The sequence below is a fragment of the Pseudorca crassidens genome, chromosome 4 (assembly GCF_039906515.1).
Source record: "Pseudorca crassidens isolate mPseCra1 chromosome 4, mPseCra1.hap1, whole genome shotgun sequence".
Taxonomy (NCBI): Eukaryota; Metazoa; Chordata; class Mammalia; order Artiodactyla; family Delphinidae; genus Pseudorca; species Pseudorca crassidens.
The window spans coordinates 106986485-107011259 of NC_090299.1; the positions used below are offsets into that span (position 1 = coordinate 106986485).

Consider the following 24775-nt stretch of genomic DNA (forward strand, 5'->3'; position numbering starts at 1 on the left):
TCAATGTGTTTCTATTTCTCTGTGTATCTCCTGTAATTTCTGTTTTATGAACTGATTTCTTTCTTATTTGTTACTTATATATTTATCATTGTCGTGTCTTCATTTAAATCACACCTTTGCATTATAATATGTACCTTTTTATCCTATTTGATAAATTTACTGAACTTCTCCTTATTTGATAATAAGAACATCATTTTTTTTGATTAGTCATTTTCCTGTTATATGTTTACCCACCTTTTATTTTCAACATTTCTGAACAGCTTTGTTTTAGATGTGTTTTATATAAAGTGTAGAACTAGACTTTACTTTGTGAGTCAATTTTAATATATTATTCTTTTAATAGATAACAGAAAAATTTATATTTATTATGGTAAATATATGCAGTCTGAAATGTCATATTATCTTCTGTTTTGTTGTTTTTATGGTTTTTGTTTACTTTTTATATTTTTTCTTTTTTGTATATAGTTGTTTTATTATTTAGGAAGATTTAGGAAGTTAATAATTATAACTTTATACAGTACTCTTAGTTCTCTATTTCTTTATACGGTATCTGTTGATACTCTATTAGAAGAAATGATAAAATGTTTCCTTTTCCTTCCATGATTCCATTTCTTTTGTCTCCTACCTGATATTTGCCAATAAAAATTATCTTTGTAGTGTGTTTACCTTATACTTTTAAATATTCTCATATTTCTATTATTTGATTGGTCAGCTTTAAATTATATCTGTTCATTCTAGTCATTAAATATAAGGCAATCAGCAAACTTTCTCAATTTTGTCCTTCCTACTCTAATTTTGTTAGTTGCACTAATTCTACCTAATCAGAGCAAATAGCATTTAACATTTTGTCTATCACCCCAATCCTCACACTTTTTTGCCTTAATTTTGTTATTAAATATATTCAAAACACTCCAATAGTCCTTTTGCCAGTTTCTTCAGATACATTTTGATTCATTAAAGTTCATCTTTTAGCTCATTCCTCCGGAAAAACTCATGGGAACAATATTTCCTGTGTTCTTACAATTTCAAAATTGTTTGCAAACTTTAATCTTGGAAGACAATTTGACTGGATATGAAATCCTTGCTCCCAGTTTCTTTACATGGGTCTCTTGTAGGTATTGCTCTGCTGTTTTCTGGAATTGAATGTAAAAATCTGAATTTTTGCCTGGTTGCTCATAGGATTCCTGTTTTAGTCTTTAAAATCCAGCAGCTTTACTGATATGTGTCTCACTGTTGACTATTATAGGTCAATTTGTATGGACTCAAGTCTTTTTTCTCCATTTTGTATGACTCTAAGTTCTTATTTTTAAAGTGTTTGGCATAGTGTTTGGCCATAATGTTCAACTTTTCCATAACAACATTTTTCTGTTGAGTTTATTACTTTGTTGTTAAATTTAAAATTTTCTTTGTTTTTTTTCCTTGGGTCTGTCACTTTTAAAATGTATCCTTTTATTTACTTAAAAATTTGCATATAGTAAAATTTACTCTTTTTTGGTGTATAGTTCCATAACTTTAGACAAATGCATATAGTCATGTAACTACCACTAGAATCAAGGTTCCCCTGGGCTGATTCTTATATAGTATCCTTTTATTGATGCTGTGTAAAATCCTTTTTAAAATTACTTATCATGGAATGAGCTGGATTTTCTTGGATCTTATCTTTGCAGGGTGCTTCTGTTAGGGTTTGGGGAGGACATGCTGAGCAGCCTTCAGATTCTTCCTTCACCACTTTCACAGAGTCAAACTGCTTCCTGTTTGAATGGCTCCTCTGAGTCTTTGTGTTACTACCCACTGTGAACTATGCTAGGTCCAAGAGGGCTTCTTCTGCCCTTATTCCCACATTTTCTGCTACAAATAAGAGGGATATATATTGCATTTTATGTGATCCCTTCACCTTCAGGATGTATATTTTTGTAGTCATTTCCAGAGATCTGCCACTGCTGGCCATCTTGTTATTCTCTGAACTTCTTTCTGCCTTTCTCCCTATGTGGTATCTACTAACTCTGCTGATCCTGGGTAACTCTTCCATGTTTTTGGAGTCTGTGTACAATATGTCTTCTAGTTTTTCTAAAAATTGTGCAGTTTTTGTTGTTAACTGTGTAGCATTTGCATGTTATCTGGGAGGAGAAGAGAGACAACACTGTCCTACACGGCCCTGTTCTTACTGCAAGTCCTTCCTTTGACTTCCCTCATCACTGCCTTTCCCTTATTCCCCTTCCTTGGCTCACACATTAAGCACTGGAATCCCTCATACTGCTAACCTCTCTTATTCCTACATCTCTTAATTAAATCATGTATGAATACTTCCTGTTATATCCTAGACCTCGTCATCATTTTCTAAACATATAATTTCAAAGTTGGTCCATTTTTTCCTGCTATCCTTTTGGCTTGGAATGCTCTTTTATTCTTTCCCTGATTAGTATAGTCTTGTTCATACTTTATGACCTAAAAATGTATATTAACTCCTTCAGGAAACCTTCCTTGACACCTCCTCAGGATGAAGCAGAATTAATCTCTCACCTATGCTTCCACAGTACATTGTGCCATTTTTAGTGCACTTATTTTGTTGTTTTCAATATTTACATATTATCAAGCCAGTGAGTATCCCCTGCATCTATGTATTGACCTGTCAATACAGAACTTTCAAATCCTGGGTTTCTAGGACTCTACTTAAAACTCTCCTATGATGGTCAGCACATACCTTCATTTATCTCATTTGATTTTCCACTGTTCAATTGAGGGGTACAATATTTTGAGTCATCTAGATTATCTAGCTTTTGCTTGCTAAGTGACTTGATAATTTCAAAGCAGTTCTCCTATTCTTAGGATGTAACTGGAAGTCCTCTAGAATTGGAGCATTCACAAATTAAAAAAAAAAAACAAAAACTTCAGTAATCATTAATGGAAGTTATTCTGCATTCCAGGTGATGCAACTGTGACAATAGCTCACAGATATACTCCCAAAGAACAACTGAAGATCCATACTCTGCTGGCAGATGTTATCGTAGTAGCTGCAGGTAAGTCTTTAGTGGCTGTTGTTTGGTGAAATGTCATCAGCAGACTAATTCCTGCCCTAATTGCTGACATGTCTATAAGAACAGCTTCTTGGGAGACTTAGGTATACGTAGGACTGACTTCCATTCTGTCTCTTGGCAGTCATCATATTGGTCCATTATACCTATGTTAGCATTCATCACTTCATTGTGGAAAAACAAAACAGCCTTTGGAATGACAGATTAAGCACAAGAATAAATGTGTACTTTTACAATTACTTTGACAGACATGATTGGTTCTAAACATGAATAAGTTATGGGGAGCTGATAGGAAATGCTGTTGAAAGAGTAGCCAGGGCTAGCTCACATAGGACCTTGTAGACCCTGTAAGGACTTTCATATAAGCCAAAGATGGCTGTGAGCAGGAGATTGACATGATCTGGCTTATGTTTTTAAAATATTATTCATACTGTGTCAAGGGGAATTGAGTCTAGAAGAGCAGGAGTAGAAACAGAACAGTTATTGCACTTCTACTTAATGGATCTAGGTTTTTCCTTAATTTGTTTTATAATCAAACATACAAAGTAATTCTACCCTTCATTTCTATCTTTACTCTTGCCACATAGCATTTCTACATTGCAGACAATTGTGACTCTTCTTGTTTTATCCAAGACTAGAATGGGAGCGTTTTTCATTTTGTTTATCAATTAGATGTTATTGGTAATTTCTAGGCTTTACACTTGATTTGGTGAGTATTTACAAACTATGAAGGGAGGGTAAAAGTTCCAGAAGAAATTGAGTTTGATGAAGAGAATAATAATAGTTTAAATTAGTTTCAACCAAGTTTAATTCACTTTTTATTATAATATAGGACCTTCTCTGAAAGTCAGAATATATATGTGATGATTCCAGGTGGAGTAATTTGCCTCTTCATAGAGTAAAACTAGAAATATTCCCTTTTCAAGAAGTCACCAGTAAGCTGGTAAGGCTAAGCACATTTCCCATTTTTCTGAGAAATTATATTCAGATGATATCAAGTGCAAATTTTTGAACCAGGTTGACATAAGTAAGACATCAGATGTTTAGAGAGGCAATACAATTTTTCAGACCACAGGTCAACATTAAGTAAAATACTGCTGCAGCAGCTGAAATATTCACAGAAGACAAATATTGGGTTGGCCAAAAAGTTCATTATGGCAAAGCCTAATGAACATTTTGGCAAACCCAATGTTATGTTGACTTCTTTTTATTTATTTATTTATGTATTATATTATTTTTTAATGTTTATTTATTTATTTTCTTATTAGTCATCCATTTTACACACATCAGTGTATACATGTCAATTCCAATCGCCCAATTCATCACACCAACTCCCCCAACCCACTGCTGCTTTCCCCCCTTGGTGTCCATACGTTTGTTCTCTACATCTGTGTCTCAATTTCTGCCCTGCAAACCGGTTCATCTGTACCATTTTCTAGGTTCCACATATATGTGTTAATATACGATATTTTTTTTTCCCTTTCTGAATTACTTCACTCTGTATGACAGTCTCTAGATGCATCCCTGTCTCTACAAATGACCTGACTTCATTCCTTTTTAGGGCAGAGTAATATTCCATTATATATATATATACCACATCTTCTTCATCCATTCGTCTCTTGATGGGCATTTAGGTTGCTTCCATGACCTGGCTATTGTAAATAGTGCTGCAATGAACATTGGGGTGCATGTATTTCTTTGAATTACGGTTTTCTCAGGGTATATGCCCAGTAGTGGGATTGCTGGGTCATACAGTAGTTCTATTTTTAGTTCTTTAAGGAATCTCCATAGTGGCTGTATCAATTTACATTCCCACCAACAGTGCAGGAGGGTTTCCTTTTCTCCACACCCTCCCCAGCACTTGTTGTTTGTAGACTTTCTGATGATACCCATTCTAACTGGTGTGAGGTGATACCTCATTGTAGTTTTGATTTCCATTTCTCTAATAATTAGTGATGTTGAGCAGCTTTTCATGTGCTTCTTGGCCATCTGTATGTCTTCTTTGGAGAAATCTCTATTTAGGTCTTCTGCCCATTTTTGGATTGGGTTGTTTGTTTCTTTAATATTGAGCTGCATAAGCTGTTTATATATTTTGGAGATTAATCCTTTGTCCGTAGATTCGTTTACAGATATTCTCTCCCATTCTGAGGGTTGTCTTTTGGTCTTGTTTATGGTTTCTTTGCTGTGCAAAAGCTTTGAAGTTTCACTAGGTCCCATTTGTTTATTTTTGTTTTTATTTCCATTACTCTAGGAGGTGGATCAAAAAAGATCTTGCTGTGATTTATGTCAAAGAGTGTTCTTCCTATGTTTTCCTCTAAGAGTTTTATAGCGTCCGGTTGTACATTTAGGTCTCTAATCCATTTTGAGTTTATTTTTGTGTATGGTGTTAGGAGGTGTTCTAATTTCATTCTTTTACATGTACCCATCCAGTTTTCCCAGCACCACTTATTGAAGAGACTGTTTTTTCTCCACTGTATATCCTTGCCTCCTCTGTCATAGATTAGTTGACCATAGGTGTGTGGGTTTATCTCTGGGCTTTCTATCTTGTTCCATTGATCTATGTTAGTGCTTTTGTGCCAGTACCATATTGTCTTGATTACTGTAGCTTTGTAGTATAGTCTGAAGTCAGGGAGTCTGATTCCTCCAGCTCCATTTTTTTCCCTCAAGACTGCTTTGTATATTCGGGGTCTTTTGTGTCTCCATACAAATTTTAAGATTTTTTTGTTCTAGTTCTGTAAAAAATGCCATTGGTAATTTGATAGGGATTGCACTGAATATGTAGATTGCTTTGGGTAGTATAGTTATTTTCACAGTATTGATTCTTCCAATCTAAGAACATGTTATATCTCTCCATCTGTTTGTATCATCTTTAATTTCTTTCATCACTGTCTTATAGTTTTCTGCATACAGGTCTTTTGTCTCCCTAGGTAGGTTTATTCCTAGGTATTTTATTCTTTTTGTTGCAGTGGTAAATGGGACTGTTTCCTTAATTTCTCTTTCAGATTTTTCATCATTAGTGCATAGGAATTCAAGAGATTTCTGTGCATTAATTTTGTATCCTGCAACTTTACCAAATTCATTGATTAGCTCTAGTAGTTTTCTGGTGGAATTTTTAGGATTCTCTAATGTATGGAGTCATGTCATCTGCAAACAGTGACAGTTTTACATCTTCTTTTCCAATTTTTATTCCTTTTATTTCTTTTTCTTCTCTGATTGCTGTGGCTAGGGCTTCCAAAACTATGTTGAATAATAGTGGGGAGAGTGGACATCCTTGTCTTGTTCCTGATCTTGGAGGAAATGCTTTCAGTTTTTCCCCCTTGAGAATGATGTTTGCTGTGTGCTTGTCATAAATGGCCTTTATTATGTTGAGGTAGGTTCCCTCTATACCCACTTTTTGGAGAGTTTTTATCATAAATGGGTGTTGAATTTTGTCCAGAGCTTTCTGTGCATCTATTGAGATGATCATATGGTTTTTATTCTTCAGTTTGTCAATATGGTGTATCACATTGAGTGATTTGCATATATTGAAGAATCCTTGCATCCCTGGGATGATGATCATGGAGTATGATCCTTTTAACGTGTAGTTGGATTCTGTTTGCTAGTATTTTGTTGAGGATTTTTGCATCTATGTTCATCAGTGATATTGGTCTGTAATTTTCTTTTTTTGTAGTATCTTTGTCTGGTTTTGGTATCAGGGTGATGGTGACCTCATAGAATGAGTTTGGGAGTGTTCCTTCCTCTGCAATTTTTTGGAAGAGTTTGAGAAGGATGGGTGTTATCTCTTCTTTACATTTCTGATAGAATTCACCTGTGTAGCCATCTGGTCCTGGACTTTTGTTTGTTGGAAGATTTTTAATCACAGTTTCAATTTCATCACTTGTGATTGCCTCTGTTCATATTTTCTATTTCTTCCTGGTTCACTCTTGGAAGGTTATATCATTCTAAGAATTTGTACATTTCTTCCAGGTTGTCCATTTTATTTCCATAGAGTGCTTGTAGTAGTCTCTTAGGATGCTTTGTATTTCTGTGTTGTCTGTTGTAACTTCTCCTTTTGCATGTCAAATTTTATTGATTTGACTCCTCTCCCTCTTTTTCTTTTCTTTTTTTTTTTTTTGCTGTATGCCAGCCTCTCACTCTTGTGGCCTCTCCCGTTGTGGAGCACAGGCTCCGGACGTGCAGGCTCAGCAGCCATGGCTCACGGGCCTAGCCACTCCATGGCATATGGGATCTTCCCGGACTGGGGCACGAACCCGTGTCCCCTGCATCGGCAGGCGGACTCTCAACCACTGCACCACCAGGGAAGCCCTCCCTCTTTTTTTTGATGAGTCTGGCTAATGGTTTATCAATTTTGTTTATCTTCTCAGAGAACCAGCTTTTAGTTTTATTGATCTTTGCTATTGTTTTCTTTGTTTGTAGTTCATTTATTTCTGCTCTGATCTTTATGATTTCTTTCCTTCTGCTTACTTTGGGTTTTGTTTGTTCTTCTTTCTCTAGATCCTTTAGGTGTAACGTTAGATTGTTTATTTGAGATATTTCTTGTTTCTTGAGGTAGGCTTGTATAGCTATAAACTTCCCTCTTAGAACTGCTTTTGCTGCATCCCATAGGTTTTGGATCATCGTGTTTTTATTGTCATTTGTCTCTAGGTATTTTTTGATTTCCTGTTTGACTTGTTTAGTGATCTCTTGGTTATTTAGTAATGTATTGTTTAGCCTCCATGTGTTTGTGTTTTTCATATTTTTTTTCCCTGTAATTGATTTCTAATCTCATAGCGTAGTGGTCAGAAAAGATGATTGATATGATTTCAATTTTCTTAAATTTACTGAGGCTTGATTTGTGACCCAAGATGTGATCTATCCTGGAGAATGTTCCATGTGCACTTGAGAGAAAGTGTAATCTGCTGTTTTGGGGTGGAATGTCGTATAAATATCAATTAAATCTATGTGGTCTATTGTGTCATTTAAAGCTTGTGTTTCCTTATTAATTTTCTGTTTGGATGATCTGTCCATTGGTGTAAGTGAGGGTTAAAGTCCCCCACTATTATTGTGTTACTGTTGATTTCCTCTTTTAGAGCTGTTAGCAGTTGCCTTATGTATTGAGGTACTCCTATGTTGGGTGCATACGTATTTATAATTGTTATATCTTCTTCTTGGATTGATCCCTTGATCATTATGTAGTGTCCTTCCTTGTCTCTTGTAACATTCTTTATTGGAAAGTCTATTTTATCTGATATGAGTATTGCTACTCCAGCTTTCTTTTGATTTCCTTTTGCATGGAATATCTTTTTCCATCCCCTCACTTTCAGTCTGTATGTGTCCCTAGGTCTGAAGTGGGTCTCTTGTAGACAGCATACATACAGCCTTGTTTTTGTATCCATTCATGAAGCCTGTGTCTTTTGGTTGGAGCCCTTAATCCATTCACGTTTAAGGTAATTATCCATATGTATGTTCCTATGACCATTTTCTTAATTGTTTTGGGTTTGTTTTTGTAGGTCCTTTTCTTGTCTTGTGTTTCCCACTTAGAGAAGTTCCTTACATTTGTTGTAGAGCTGGTTTGGTGGTGCTGAATTCTCTTAGCTTTTGCTTGTCTCTAAAGCTTTTGATTTCTCCATCGAATGTGAATGAGATCCTTGCTGGGTAGAGTAATCTTGGTTGTAGGTTCTTCCCTTTCATCACTTTAAGTATATCATGGCTCTCCCTTCTGGCTTGTAGAGTTTCTACTGAGAAATCAGCTGTTAACCTTATGGGAGTTCCCTTGTAAGTTATTTGTAGTTTTTCCCTTGCTGCTTTCAATAAGTTTTCTTTGTCTTTAATTTTTGCCAATTTGATTACTATGTGTCTCAGCATGTTTCTCCTTGGGTTTATCCTGTATGGGACTCTCTGTGCTTCCTGGACTTGGGTGGCTCTTTACTTTCCCATGTTAGGGAAGTTTTTGACTATTATCTCTTCAGATATTTTCTCGGGTCCTTTCTCTCTGTCTTCTCCTTCTGGAACCCCTATAATGCGAATGTTGTTGAGTTTAATGTTGTCCCAGAGGTCTCTTAGGCTGTCTTCATTTCTTTTCATTCTTTTTTCTTTATTCTGTTCCACAGCAGTGAATTCCACCATTCTGTCTTCCAGATCACTTATCTGTTCTTCTGCCTCAGTTATTCTGCTATTGATTCCTTCTCGTGTAGTTTGCATTTCAGTTATTGTATTGTTCATCTCTGTTTGTTCTTTAATTCTTCTAGATCTTTGTTAAACATTTCTTGCATCTTCTCGATCTTTGCTTCCATTCATTTTCCGAAGTGCTGGTTCATCTTCACTATCATTATTCTGAATTCTTTTTCTGGAAGATTGCCTATGTCCTTTTCATTTAGTTGTTTTTCTGAGGTTCTGTCTTGTTCTTTCATCTGATACATAGCCCTCTGCCTTTTCATCTTGTCTATGTTTCTGTGAATGTGGTTTTTGTTCCACAGGCTGCAGGATTGTAGTTCTTCCTGCTTCTGCTGTCTGCCCTCTGCTGACTTCTTTTTAGAAACACTTGGATTCACACACCCGTCTCAGTATTTGATGAGTAGAGAGGAATTTGAGTGGTCGTCCTTGTTCATCTCTAACTTTAGACAGAATGAAATTTACACTGTCTTTAAAAGGTGCTACTTGACTTCAATGTTACCAACTTGTAAGGACTATTTCACAATTGACCTTAGTTCCCATTTATCAATTATAACATTGAATGAATATTTTCTTTTAGTGGGGAAAAATCCCTCAGTGTACATTCATGCTCATGTTATTTTCTTTGACAAATGACAAATGGGTGATTAAAATCCTCTTTCAAGAACCAATAACATTTTTTTGTGACTAAATCAAACCTCAGGTCCCAAGTATGCATGCGAATACTATCATCATCCTTGAGTTCCTCCTATAGACTCACTGTGTGCTCCTTTGTAAAGGCCTATATCAGCACTGGATACAAGGTGTTAAAAATAAGACAGGGAAAAGAAAAAGGACAATAAAGGAAGAGAAGGGAAAGGAAGGACCAAGGCTATATAAAATGAACAGAAAATGAGTCAGGAGGTACTCAGGCCCCTAGGGGTAGAGACAGCATGGAGGCTCTGTACAGCAGCCATCCTGCTCAGAGTATCCTCTTACCACCAGAGTGCGCCAGTCAGGTGTGTAGCTACTTCAGACAGCCAGTTGGCTGCATACCATCCTAATCCTGACCTGGAAGACATTTTGAACAAAAGTAGTGCAAACAGGTCTTCCTCCCATCTTGTATTCTAGCTCTAAAGCCTCTAACTAGATACAAAGGTATTCTGAATGCTGGAAGACAGCCCTGCACAGAGCCCTGCTGTCATGCTGAAGGAATATGTATTTGGATAATGGGAAATTTCAGGGTAGAAAATTGAGAATTCATAAGAAATAACTAAAGATTGCTACATTTCCACTTCCTTAATAATCACCTGGAGAATTTAAGCGTAAAATACGTAAAGGTAAATTACAGTGAAATTATATAGAAAGCAGGAGTTAATGTAAAAAAGGAATTCTATATAACCAGACAATAGGAATGACATATTACTAAAATGATCACATCGTGCATTATGTGTGGGAAATAACAAATACAATTAGCAGTGGGTATTAAAGAAGGAGAAAGAGGGGGCTTCCCTGGCGGCGCAGTGGTTGGGAGTCTGCCTGCCAATGGAGGGGACGCGGGTTCGTTCCCCGGTCCGGGAGGATCCCGTGTGTCGCGGAACGGCTGGGCCCGTGAGCCATGGCCGCTGAGCCTGCGCGTCTGGAGCCTGTGCTTCGCCACGGGAGAGGCCACAGCTGTGACAGGCCCGCGTAACGCAAAAAAAAAAAAAAAAAAAAGGAGGAGATAGCGATCTAATGGCAGAGGTAGCTGGAACAGGGAGGGCTGGATCATTGTCATAACTAGGATTTCAGCATATATGGAAGCAGCCCCATCTAGAAGTCAGGAAGAGTAGAGGAGGAGCAGTGCGTGATGTATCAGAAAGATTAATGATGTCTGATAGATGACAGTACAGAATGTAATGACGAAATCTCAGAATGGGCTTGAAGAAGAAAGATGTAAAAGAGGAAATCATTGTGTGAAGATCCTGGGGCATTAATAAAATTAACTTATATTAATATTAATCTCACCCCTTCAGTTTCTCAAATTCCCATAGTCCTATGCTTATAGATTTAACTATGTATCACTTACTTTCTAAGCATCTACTTTCAAAAATCAAAAATTGGGCTTATTTAAAAGCTTGAATCTGAAAATCAGATTATCAAACTGTATTTAGAAATAAGGAGCTTCAAGTCTCTACTTATAGCTACTTCTGAGTTCACAGAGAGCATGAATCTGTTTCTAGGACATTTTCCTGGATCACGGTTATAGCACTTAACACCTGTTTATGGTTGTTGGTCACCTTCACTAGATTATAGCAGGAACAGGACTGTTTGTTTTGTTTTAGCTTTTTTTCTAAGCCAAGTGCTTAGAACAATATCTGACACACAGTGGGTGCTCAATAAATGTGCGCTGTGTTCATTTTGAGATTACGACTGGAGCAAGGATTTCTTCAAATTGATATAAACTTAGATGATAAATTTTTAAGAATAATTTTATAAAGACGGAATCATTCGTCTGAGATATTGGTTGATTCACTTAGTGACCGCATTATTTTTATGACTACTAAGCATACCTACTTTGTCATTGTAAAGTAAATTGATAAAGCCATAAAAGTGAAAGATTTATTTATAAAAGAATAGTTCTTATCATTACATGGATGAATGGACTGATTTGATTTGGAAGATTAAGAAATTATGAGCAGGATGAAGAAAGTAAAGAGACTATTACAGACATCTAAAATATAGTAAGAAAGGGGAAAGGTGGGGGGAGGGATAAATTAGGAGGTTGGAATTAACATATATACACTACTATATATAAAATAGGTAATCAACAAGGACCTACTGTATAGCACAGAGAACTCTACTCAATACTCTGCAATAACCTATATGGGAAAAGAATCTGAAAAAATATATATATATATATAAAACTGAATCACTTTGCTGTACACCTGGAACTAACACGACATTGGAAATCAACTATACTCCAATATAAAATAAAAATTAAAAAAATAAAATAGGGGAAGGCTAAATTGGCTTTGTGTAAGGCTAGGGGTAAAGCAGGGGAAACTAGCCAGAATAAGGCACTAATTCTGAGCGTGTGGTGGAAGACCTTTGGTTGGCCTATATCTCATGCTTCCAGGAAACTGGGGGAAATCTTCAGTTTGTAAAACTTCTAGGAATCTTGATTATCCAGGCAGGATAGGCACTTTTTTCCCAGACATTGTCCAAAGGACCCTCCACCCATCTGAGTAAACTCTGTGGAATTGGCTTCATTCAGAAGATAAGCTGTTGAGTCAATGCCACTGGCATATTAACTTCTGAATGCAGAATGTCATAGTGATAGGTGATGTTTTGTCCACTAAGCTCTCCCTACCAGCATGATGAATGAACCTTCACAATCATAACTGAAGCGTCTCTATTGCAACACTTTTAATGATAGACATTGTAATATAAAACAGGATAAATGGGTAATTCAGTAATGTGGGATATTCATCCTTACTTGTCATAAAATGCAAGGTGACCAACCGACTTCTTTTCACTGCTTCTCCCATCACATTATCAAGTTTTAGACACACTCCCATTACACATCATCCTACTCGGAGTTTTCCCTCTGATCAATTTCCTCCTCTTGGAGCCAGGTTAGTAATTTTCAGGATGCCAGGACACTGAGAAGTTCCAAGGGGCGGGGCGTGGAAATACTCAACTCCACCATAGGCAGCTCACGCAACTCGGGAGTGGAACTTGCTCACTTACAGCCCTGGGTGCTTCCTGAGTGGATGCCAGCACATTTCATGGTCTCACTAAAGCTATTGTTCCTCCCATATCCTATGTCTCATTCTCCATCTTCTCACCTTTAGCCTCTGCTTCTCCATTTAGAATTCCTTCCTGCCTTCCCAAATTTGTCATGTATCTTACTTTTGTCAATTATTTTCAATGGTATAGAGTAGTGTGAAAGCACAGGCCTTGCTAGAGTAAGAATTCCAGAATTTAACTCCCAATTTTGCCACTTGCTAATCGTATAACCTTGTCAAGTTATCCCATCTCTCTGAGCCTCAATCTCTTCAGTGTGAAAAATATGATAACCTCTAACATAGTGTTTTAAGCCAGCCAGTCTGTGTAAAGAACATAGCACAGTGACTCGCAAATTACAAATACTCAATAAATGTTATATGCTAATTTTTATATGCTAGTCCTTCTCAGGCCATTACATATATATATATGAACAATAATTTAGAAATAATAAATCAGTTGATTATTAAGTTACAACTTTTTTTTTTGCGGTACGCGGGGCTCTCACTGTCGTGGCCTCTCCCGTTGTGGAGCACAGGCTCCGGACGCACAGGCTCAGCGGACATGGCTCACAGGCCTGGCCGCTCCGCGGCATGTGGGATCTTCCCGGACCGGGGCACAAACCCGTGTCCCCTACATCGGCAGATGGACTCTCAACCACTGTGCCACCAGAGAAGCCCTAAGCTACAACTTTTATATAACTAAATCAATGTACTTTTTGGTTACTTTTGATACTAACATAGTATCAATGTTTACTAGTCATCATAAATGTAAATAAATTAATCTAAGATGTGACTTATGCATGAGACCAACTTCATAAAAGCTTTATTTTCACTTAAGATTTGTGGCTTCTCATGATACCATGAGTCTTTGCTCATAGCTGTGTACTCTGTTGTCCCTGGATGAGTCCCTTGTTGCCTCTCTCTCTTTTGGAAGAGTCTGACTTTGCAAGGAGCTGGGGGAGGTGGAGGCACTTCGGCTAAGGGGTTTGTTATCTCAGGCCTTTACCCACCCTCCCAGTCTCCCTCTCTCTCCTTCAGCCTCCTCCCCACTCCAGTCCCCACAATCCATCCCCAAATGAGATACCACATAGGCAAAGCCTCCCTGGTCTACAATAAGTAAGCTTCATCAATGTATAAGAGGGCGCTTGCTTATTGATTTTTTCCCTTGATGTCAGTAACATATCCCTAAGGTAAAAACCTAGGAAGCATGGACAATAAGAGGGGAAAGACCCATAATCCCAACCAAAGCCAGCCACAGCTAACAATTTGCTGTTTGGCCTTCCGCTATTTTGTATTCGTATGGAAATCTAAATATGTACAATAGTTCTTTCACCTGGTGTGTACAGTTTGTACTTTAGGGCTCCACACTGTGTTTTCTCATAAAATGCATTATTCTAAAACATGATTTCTTTCTTTCTTTTTGGCTGCGTTGGGTCTTCGTTGCTGCGAACGGGTTTTCTCTAGTTGTGGCGAGCAGAGGCTACTCTTCATTGTGGTGCGCAGGTTTCTCATTGTGGTGGCTTGTCTTGTTGCGGAGCATGGGCTCTAGGCTCACGGGCTCAGTAGTTGTGGCTCGCAGGCTCTAGAGCGCAGGCTCAGTAGTTGTGGCACACGGGCTTAGCTGCTCCGCGGCATGTGGGATCTTCCCGGATGAGGGCTCAAACCCATGTCCCCTGCATTGGCAGGCAGATTCTTAACCACTGCATCACCAGGGAAGTCCCCAAAACATCATTTCTAATGACTCCATAGTATTCTATATGATGAGCATACTGTAATTTATTTATTCAGCTCTTGATTGTTGGACTTTTAGATTGTTCCCAGTTTTTTACTATTATGAATATTGCAGTAAACAACTGTAATCATCTTTGTAAATACCTAAGATTATTTGCAAAAGGAACCTTTAATATTTATTATATTGGTGTTAAGTTTTTTCTTTGCTTATGAATGGTTACTTGTTTTCTCAAAACCAAAATTAACATTTAAACCTTTGTGAATAACAAAAGCTGTATATAGTATTCATATATGTGTATATAATATTTCATGCCTTACATGTGTATAATTAAACAGCTTTAACATATACAAAATTGATATATGAGTATCATTTGTAACCCATTCGCTAGGCCTGTTATTATTACAAATAGGTACACTATGAGGCTTTAAGGATACACATACAAGAAGATGGTATTCTGTGGGGTAAAGAGAAAGGGACTAGAATATGAGGCAGGGTATTGTAGTAGAAGAAGCTTGCCTTTAAAGTAAGGAGGATCTGGGTTCAATTTCAGTTTTAACCTTAAAAATCAGATTTAACTCTCTGGACTTCATTTTCAACTATTATAAAATGGAGGTAATAATACTAGTGGTATAGTCTGCTATAAGAATTAAGTGCCTAGCACATGATTGGTACTAAATGAATGTAGTTTCTCTTCCCTTCAGTTTGTCATGTTATGACTCTATGACTAATACTACAGTATGCTTTAAATGAAAATATACAAAAATTTATCATCTAGCACTAAAGGGCTTATTTAAGTTGCTGGTACCTTGCTATATATGCTGTGAAAGGTGTATATAAACTTTTACTCTTATATTTTTCCTTGACCCATGTTATCCTAATCAAAAACATTCCCCCCAGAATGAGCATCTGGAAGCATCCCAAGGTTTAATTTCTTTTTCTTCATTTACTTGAGACCCATATATATATATATTTTAGCTTGTTATAATTGCATGGACTTATGCAATCTTTCGTCTCCAAGTGTTTTCATTTGATAGTATCAGTACATGATAAGCAGAGACTGATTTTTTTCTTTGGAGATTCTTTTCTTACACATATATATATTCCTAATTTTCATGAATAAGTGTCCATAGCGGTATCCGAAAGAACTTCTTAGGTAAAGAGCAATTAAATCAAAGACCTTTCTTTATTATGAAGAAATACAGATTTCCTTTGAACCGTGTTTTATATTGTTAAATGATATGTTGTTTATACTTAATTTTACTTGGTTACATATATGTATATCACAAAGGGGAAAGGCCCTTTCAAGAAATGTCTCTGGCCATTGTTATTATTACTCTGTTATGTTTTTATGGCCAAGTCTTTAAGAAATTTATATTGTGAAATATTTAAAATATGCCTAAAAATAGCAAGAAAACAATGTTAACACCTGTACAACCATCAACCAGATTTGTTAGATCTGAATATTATGTATGTTTTCAATTGTACGTGCTGTACATTTCTGCAACTTGTTCTGATTAGCATTACGTTTTGGAGATTTGCTCATGTAAATACATGTAGCACTAGTTGTATAATACACAGTTGACTAAGTATCCATTTTCTGTTGATGGATATGAATGTTATTTCCAATTTATTGCTATTATAAACAGTGCTGTAGTGTAGAAGTCTGTACACATTTCCTTGGGTTCATTCATTTTTTGAACAGATACTAATTTTGCCACTACATATATTAGGGCCTACATCAGGTTCTGGAAAACAAAGATACATAAATTATAGTTTCAGCTCTTGGGAAATTTAGAGCCTAGCAGAGGAGAAAGAAGTACAAACAAATTAGGGTAATACAGTTCACTGACATAGTATTAGAGGTTTGTGTGTGTAGATATATATATGTCTGGCTATCTATCATCTAGGAAGAGAGAAACAGAGACAATACAGAGAGAAGAGAGAGAGGCAGAGTCCAAGAGAGACAGAGACAGAAAGACAGAGACAGACAGAGACAGAGAGAAAGAACCACTGAGGAAGAGTGACAGCTGTGTTTCACTGACTCTGAAGATGAAATGATTGAGTGGGTCCTATCCCACAGAATGAACAGAAACTCCCTGGGAAAAATGAAAGGGAAGAGGACTTTTGGTAGATTAAAGCTATAAAACACTATGCATATATCAAAAAAATTTTAACTATTTCAAAATGATAGATGCCTGTCTGCGAGTGGTGAAAAATGAATTTGAGCATCTGAGAAGGACCAGACAGCAAAATAAATGAAAAGATTTGGATTTTATCCTGTAGGTTATGGGTGACCTTTAAATAGTTGTAAACGTTGGAATAACATGATAATATTTAAATTTTAGAACGGTTACTCTGGTAGCCCCTGGGCAAGGATGAGACTGGAAGTAGCATTGATGTGGTTCTAAAACTAATACAGGAATAGTTGAAAATCAAACAGAGAAACAGAAAGTAGACTAGAAAGACTTTCTGGCTTTGGATCCTGGGCAGATGGTGTTACCAGTAACAAGGAAGAGCATACAGAAAGGAAGCAAGGTTTGGGGGGTGGGGGAAGAAGATGAGAGGGTGGAAGATGATGATGAATCCCATTTGAACTTGTTAAATTTGAAACACTCATGGTATATTCAGGTGGAGAAGTCCAGTAGAGGATTGAGATATATGGATTTGGGGTGAGGGAGAAAGTTCTAATCTGGAGTGATAGGTTTGGAAGTCATTAGCATCAATGGTACCGGACACTGAAGCATGGATAGAACCATGAGAGTGAGTTTGTTTATACAAAACAATTGTTTATACAATCAATGCCATTCGCCTCCTCTTTTATTATTTTGTTACACTTCAAAATTCACAATGTGGTGCTTGAGAGGACTTTTCTACTTTAAATAAAGATACCCAATATTGTCCCATGTAAGCATGATGTATTTAAATTTTACATAATATTAAGGTATATTTTATGCCTCACATGAGTGTTGTTAAATAGCTTTTTTAAGAATGAAGCTGTGTGGATTGAGCAGTCCTGTCATGTCTGACGCTTATTGGTTGGTGTAAGTTCCATATGTTTCCTTTTTGCCTCTGCATAACCAGTGCTAATGAAGGATGGCCTATTCTTGCTGCAGTATCCACTTTGAATAATTGTGTAGGAAAAATATTGTCGGTTTTTTTCCTGAAGCTTTGCTGTTTCATACTTGTTGTTCCCTTGTAACTCCACTCTTTATCATCTTTGAAAGTACTCTTTGAGTAACATGAGAAAACATCTTTGGGAAAACAAAATACACCATATAGTAGAGGCAAAATTATGCTCTAAAAATAGAATGATTGTCTTAACTTCATAAATGTTGAATTTTTCCACATATAAACTTAAGCATCATTAATAAATGTTTCTCACAGCTTGTATTTTCTGTTTGAGCTTGTGTTTCTGGTATGTGCCTAGTGGACTTGTCATGATCATCCTTTATCCTTTAATGCATTTGATTTCCATTATATGGCTTGGCTAGGTTTCCCAGTTGACTTGCTTTTTCCGGCCTCAATTCTCACAGACTATTGTATCTTCATATAATTTTTTTCACCAGAGAGCCTGCTTATAGTAACCATGTATTTCTCATGCTTATTATATAATTATTTTAATGCTTTGTAAAATGAGAACAAATTATTTTTTCAGTTCTTTATGGTCTGATTATCTGATTTCTGAGGCTGGGCTGCTTAATTTTTGCTTGAACCATCTATTGACTTAAATTCATTCTTGCTTTTTAAAAACTAGGACCTGAAACAAAAGTTCTACATACTTTGGATATGCTCTCTAGTTTTTCCTGGCCATTTAGGCTATTTTTTTCCTGGTCATCCAGTCTATTTTTTTCTATTTATTATTACCCCTATGCTGTCTATTCAACTCTCTGGAGGGTCTGGTCAAGGCAGATATGGGTATGACATTCAGAGTCTACATGCTAGTAGGGATTAAAAGCCCTCTACCCCTCTGTTAGCAAATTATTCTCTCTGCACTAAAACCCAATAGGTTCTAGGGTATCTAATCCATATTGAATAAAGAGTGGTACCTAAAGCCATGATATTTTCCTTGGTTATCAGCAGATGATTTAAAATCTACTCTACAGCTTCTGTGCCCTTTTGAATATGTCCCTTGAATATTATGACTCACTTCAACAAGTGACTCCAATAAATGCTATCTGGACTACACTGAAGAGGAGATTTAAGGCATTTTCTTTTTACCATGCCTTCAATGGACTTACCTCTTTCTAGTTTATTAATTTTTTAGTAGCCCTTACTTTATATGAGACTGTATCAAGTCATTGTTTATAGCTGTAACAAAGCTGTTTAACAAGACACATGTAAGGCATAAAATATGCCTTAATGTTATGTAAAATTTAAATACATGATGCTAACATGGGGTGACAGTGGGTGCCTTTATTTAAAGTAGTAAAGTCTTCTTTGAAGCATCACATCGCAATTTTTGTCACTATCACAAGATAGTGACAGAGGAAAAGGAGAATGGCAATACAGAGGACCTAGATGAGGTATGTGATGAGTAAAGAACAGTACGGATTGCAAGTGGGACAGCACTGAAGGTGACCACATTAGGGGATAGTATTGATGTTACTCCTACTGCATTGTGACCTCCAGTGGCCAGAGGACCATGTCTTATTTATCGTTGTATTTCTTGTACCTCGTGAAGAACCTTACATTGGAAACTAGAAAACTTACTGTTAAATGAATAAACTTCCTTCTTTAGAAGTCAGGTGCTTATCTTGGTTTAAGGTTTTTTCCTAAAACTTGAAAAAAGCTTTCATCGGGGCAGATGATCTCTTCAGGATCCATTCAAACTTAGATTCTCCTTAACACCTTATTTAGGGCTGTTCCACTTCCCGAAAGCTTAATATAGCATTGCATCAACACCATTGACTCTGAGCTTACAGGTGCAGAATTCAAAGGTAAGGTAGGGAGAAGGCAGAGAAACGGCTGAGAGGTGATGACTGTCCTCAGTGAAAGAACGAGAAAATACCATTGCTTTACTTTCTCGTGTGGGTAGCAGTATGAGCCCTTCTTTGGTGAAGTCATCATTCCTGCGGTACATTCAGATTTGTGGTATTGATGAATGTCTCTCCCAAATGTGTGATGACTGGCAGAAAGTGAAGTTATTTCATTAGAGCTAGAGTCAGTCATTACTAGTTGTGGCTTTGCAATAACACCGCACATCTAATTAAAATTCAGGAAGCTATTTTTTTAAAAAAATTCAGGGATGAAATATCACACATCAACACTTGTGTAATAATCTATACAGAGGTGGTGTTTGAAATAGGCTATGGAGAATCTGACTGTGCACCTAGCTACCTGCTTTAGGTGTGGCTTTGGTTCTGAAGGAGGGCAACGAGAAGGAAGGAATCACTGTGTTGCCATAGATCTCCTCAGGCAGGTTTCTGTGAAAGTCCTTTCTTCTCACCCACGTATATATTCAGAGAAATGTTTCAGGCTCTGGCTCTCCATCTTTCACCTAAGTGCGTTTCCTCCGTTTCCTCCCTAATTTATTTCTGATTTGGTTACTTAATAATTGATTATTTTAGAATGACGTACCTTTGTTACAAAACTTGAGCATTAATGAGTAACTATGCATGGATCTGGGCTTTATGACTGTGGTTGGAACAAATTTAAATAAGTCATAGGTCTTCTCTAAGTGTGCAGATTGCAGCCAGTCTGCTCTTAGTATCTTCCTAATGTGTGCCCTTTCAATCAAGATAGAAATCAATATCAGGGATCACATATTACGTTGCAAAAAAAGGGCAGTTGTATTTCCATCATGTTTCTGTTGTATGTGTCTCATAATTCATACTTACAGTTATTTTAAAGATAGGCAGGAAGACTCCTTGTCTCTGTAAAACACACACACAAAAAACCCAAAGGACACATAACATACATCTTTCACAGGATACTTAGGATAGTCATAAAAATAATGTGATACACCATGTCAGAGTGAATGAGAATTCCTCTTTGTACATTAAGAGTAACATAAGTTCTTTTAGGTCATTAAGATGTCACCCCAAATTTACTTTTTTTTGAATAAAAAACTACTTGAAGGAGTTTCCCCCTCTTCTGCTTTACGATACATTTTCTGACTTTTTAGTGGAAGCTCTGTACGGCTTGAAAAGAACTTAGAAAATGGCATTAGTTTACTGTGGGCATTAGATGAGATCGTAAGCCTGAGTACATTTCTTCAAACACAAATAAATAGACTTTAAAACTTGTTTCAGATATAAGCTTGTGAACAGACATTATCTTAGGTCTCAAAATACTACATCCAGGAGTTTATCCTAAAGAGCAATACAAGGAGGCTTTCAGAGAAATATTCAAAGATATCCATCACAGATTTATTTATCATAGCAAAAAGTTGGAAACAGCCTAAACATCCAACAACATGGGAATATTTAATAAATGATGGTGTAGCTATAAGAAGGAATTCTTACGACCAATTATATTTTGAAAAATAATTATATTAGGTTATAGACATGCTAGAAATCTAAATAAAACCACACACACACACACACACACATTGACAACAGAAAATAAAGATGAACAAATACAACTTGAGAAGAGTTGTTACCTCAGGCTAATGGCTAATAGGTGATAGATAAATATTCTTTATCTTTCTCTGATTTCTCCAAATAAATTCTTCAAGATGTACTGATTTCACAATTATAAAATGAAATAAAAAATATTAAGATGATCCATTCCCAGTCTGTGGCAAGATTCTGCCTGTGGTCCATGTTGTCTTCTGGGACTATTAACCTTTTAAGGTAGAAGAGCGTGGGAGTGGTGTACTAAGCTGAAATGGCTTGTCTCCTGCAAAGTACCAAGAGTGCTAATTAAATGACTCTTCTTGGGAGAAAAAAAGAAATGAAAAGACATGTGAATTAAATGGATAATTAAATTATATGGGATATAAATTATATCTCAATGAAGCTTATCAAAACAGATGGAAAACTGAAAGGCCTAGGGATGCTGAAATTGAGGGTAATTTTGGCTTTTAAATTAATTTAGTAGAAAGAAGTAGAAAGAAGTCATCTAGTTTTCAATTAGCACCAAGAGGAAGGAGTGGGGCAAGAATATGAGGGAAAGAGGTAGGAAAGGAAAACCTGTACCTGCTCTCATTTGGGTTCCTTTTTTCTACCTTTGCCATTCTGTCTTGAATGTTCCTTGCTGCTGAAGGTCTTTCCTCTTGCCTCAAGCCCCTAGAGCTATCCAGATGTCATTAATACCTCATTCTACTATAGTCAGTCACAGACAAATTCAGATTTTAACTGAAGCAAGCTTTGCGATGAATAGAGGCACAGTCATTTTTTGCCCCTGTGTTATTTTAAACCTTAGAAAAACCTATTAGTTTCAAATTTATCTGCTTCATCTCCAGCACTAGCTAGTCCTTGACATTTCTGAAAAAAAGCATGTATAGGGACATTAAGTTTTTTTCTATGTGATTAAATAATTAATACCTTCTTATATTTGAGTATCATGGGACATTATTATTGGGGTTTTTTTGCAGAATACAAAAATCAATACACATTACCAATTTTATTTCTATGTATTAGCATGGAAAATCTGAAATAAAATGAGAAAGCAATTTCATTTCCAGTAACACCAGCAAAGAATAAAATGCTTATGAATAAATCTAACAAAATAACGATATAACTTGTATTAAATTAAAGAAGACCAACATAAATGGGAAAATATCCTATAGTCATAAATCAGAAGACTTAACATTGTTAAGATGGAAACACTATCCAAACTGTTATACAGATTCAATGCAATTCTTATCAATATTGCAGTTGCCTTTTTTGTAGACCTTGACAAGTTTATCTTAAAATTCATACAGAAATGCAGCAAACCCAGAATTGCCAAAACTATCTTAGAACAAAAAGAAAGTTGGAGGACTTACAACTCATGATTTCAAAACTTACTACAGAACTATGGTATCCATAGTACTATAGTTTATGTGGTACAAGCATAAAGATAGGGGTGTGTGTGTGTGTGTGTGTGTATTTCCCTCAGTGGAATAGAATTGAGAGTTTAGAAATGAGCCTTTACATTTATAGTCAATTGATTTTGAAGAAATGTACTAAGATAATTCAATAGGGAAAGAACAGTGTTTTTGAAAAATTTTACTTGGACAAGCAGATATCCACATACAAGTAAATAAAATTGGATCCCTTCCTCACATCATATAGAGAAACTAAATTAAAATGCATTAAACACCTACATGTATTAGCTGAAACAATAACTCTTAGAAGAAAAGAGAGGTATTAAATAATTAAATAATTATTACCTTCTTATATTTGAGTATCATGGGACATTATTTTTTTTTACCATTTTATTTTTTTGTTTTCACACACACACTGTATTTCATTTTTACAAGAGATAAATAAACTGACACCAAGCATTGTAAATGGATGACCACAACAAAAGCAACAATGATTGCAATTACCAAACATGAAACACACTTATACTATGTCATGATATTGACATTCAGTCCTCCACTGTAACAGCTTCTTTACTTTGCAGTGAAAATTGATTTGTATATTTTTTGCCTCTGAGCCCTTGTGGGATTTTTTTTTATTCAAACAGAAAGTCTCAAAAATTATAATCATCCTCATCAGTTCACTCAGTCCCATGTAATTAATTCTTTTTTTCATCTTGATCTTTTGTTAGCACTTTTATGAATTCATCAGTTTTCCATTAGAGTTCTGAAAATGCTTCTTCATTCAGTTCAGCAGTATAGTCAGTTACCAGAAAGCTGTACTTGTCAGAGCCTTTTCCATGAATTCCTTGAAGATGAAACCCTTTTATAGGAATATTTTTGCAAAAGCATCAGAGTACACCCAGAACTGTCTGTAAATGACAAAAGACTTAAAAATGACCATGGTTAAAGATTTGATGAAAGTTCATAATAATGCAGTTGACAAGGAAATTTAGTTATTTCTGAGATATACATTTTAAAGTAATAATTAGAATTATGACTTATAACATATACCAGAACATATAAGATTTTTAGAAATTTCATGTAATGTCTGAAACATTTATATTAACATATTTCCATACAAATAACCCAAAGGAAGTTTAGTATTAGTTGTTTTGTTTGTTTGTTTGTTTGTTTGTACTGCAGGTTCTTATCAGTCCTTAATTTTATACACATCAGTGTATACATGTCAATCCCAATCGCCCAGTTCAGCACACCACCATCCCCACCCCACCGTGGTTTTATGGAACATTATTTTTTAAAACATAGTGGTTGTTATCAAGCAGATTTGAAAATAATCTTTGAATAGAGAGTTTCAGTATAGGATTTTCATCATTTTATTTAAATATTAGTGTTCATAATGTTTATCTATTATGGTGATAAGGGCTAATAGTTGTTGAGCATTTCTGAAACATCATCTTATTTAAATCTCACAACACCCTTATGAGGTTAGTTAATTATCCTTACATTATAGATGCAAAAAGTTGAGGCTTATAGTGAATTGATTTGCCATGGTCATATAATGGAGTAGCTGAACCAGCGCTTGGAACCCTGTCTTATACTAAAGCCCCTGATCTTGATTCTTCATTCTGCTTTTGGCTATTGTTGCCATAATTTCGGAAAGTGGGGATGTGCTTTTATTTTCCTTGTTTATTTGTTTTTTCTTAAGTGCCAGTGTTATAATAACTGAAGGAGCAGGCATCAAGCATGCATAACTGTTTCTCAAGAATTTACAGCTATGTTGGTCACACTCCACATTTTATTAGTAACACTTTTTAATAGAACCCAAGGGGCATGTTTAAGGAAGACAAAAAACAAGCATGAGTTTAAATTTGCAAAGTTTCCAGAGTTATATCTACACTTCTGTAACTCTCTGCCAATTAAGAATATTTCCCATTCATATATTCAAATAGCAAAAAACTTGGCATTTTCCTTATTTGAGTAGAGTATTGCTACATCTTTATTCCAGTTCTGCTTTTACAAAACAGCCTGCCTTATGTGTCCCATTCATAATGCATGGCAGTGCTAAAGAGCATAATCTCATAGAGTGAGGCTGACATTCTTTAGGAATCAATAATCTGTTGAGGGCGCAAAAATTATCCCT

At 36.1% G+C, this 24775-nt stretch overlaps 1 protein-coding gene across 7 annotated transcripts in view; it reads left to right on the top strand.

Moving 5' to 3' along the window:
- The window catches only part of MTHFD2L (methylenetetrahydrofolate dehydrogenase (NADP+ dependent) 2 like), a 139196-nt gene that overhangs the window by 61239 nt on the left and 53182 nt on the right, over nucleotides 1-24775 (top strand). For 6 of the 7 annotated variants that reach the window (XR_010943078.1, XM_067736283.1, XM_067736286.1 and 3 more), the window contains one exon: nucleotides 2925-3017. Coding sequence is in view for 6 of the 7 variants with exons in the window: in XM_067736283.1 (XP_067592384.1) it covers nucleotides 2925-3017 (93 nt within the window). In the remaining variant the exon portion in view is untranslated. Of the gene's footprint in view, nucleotides 1-2924; nucleotides 3018-14395; nucleotides 15207-24775 lie in introns of those variants that run through there. The other variant, XM_067736287.1, reaches the window with a different exon arrangement.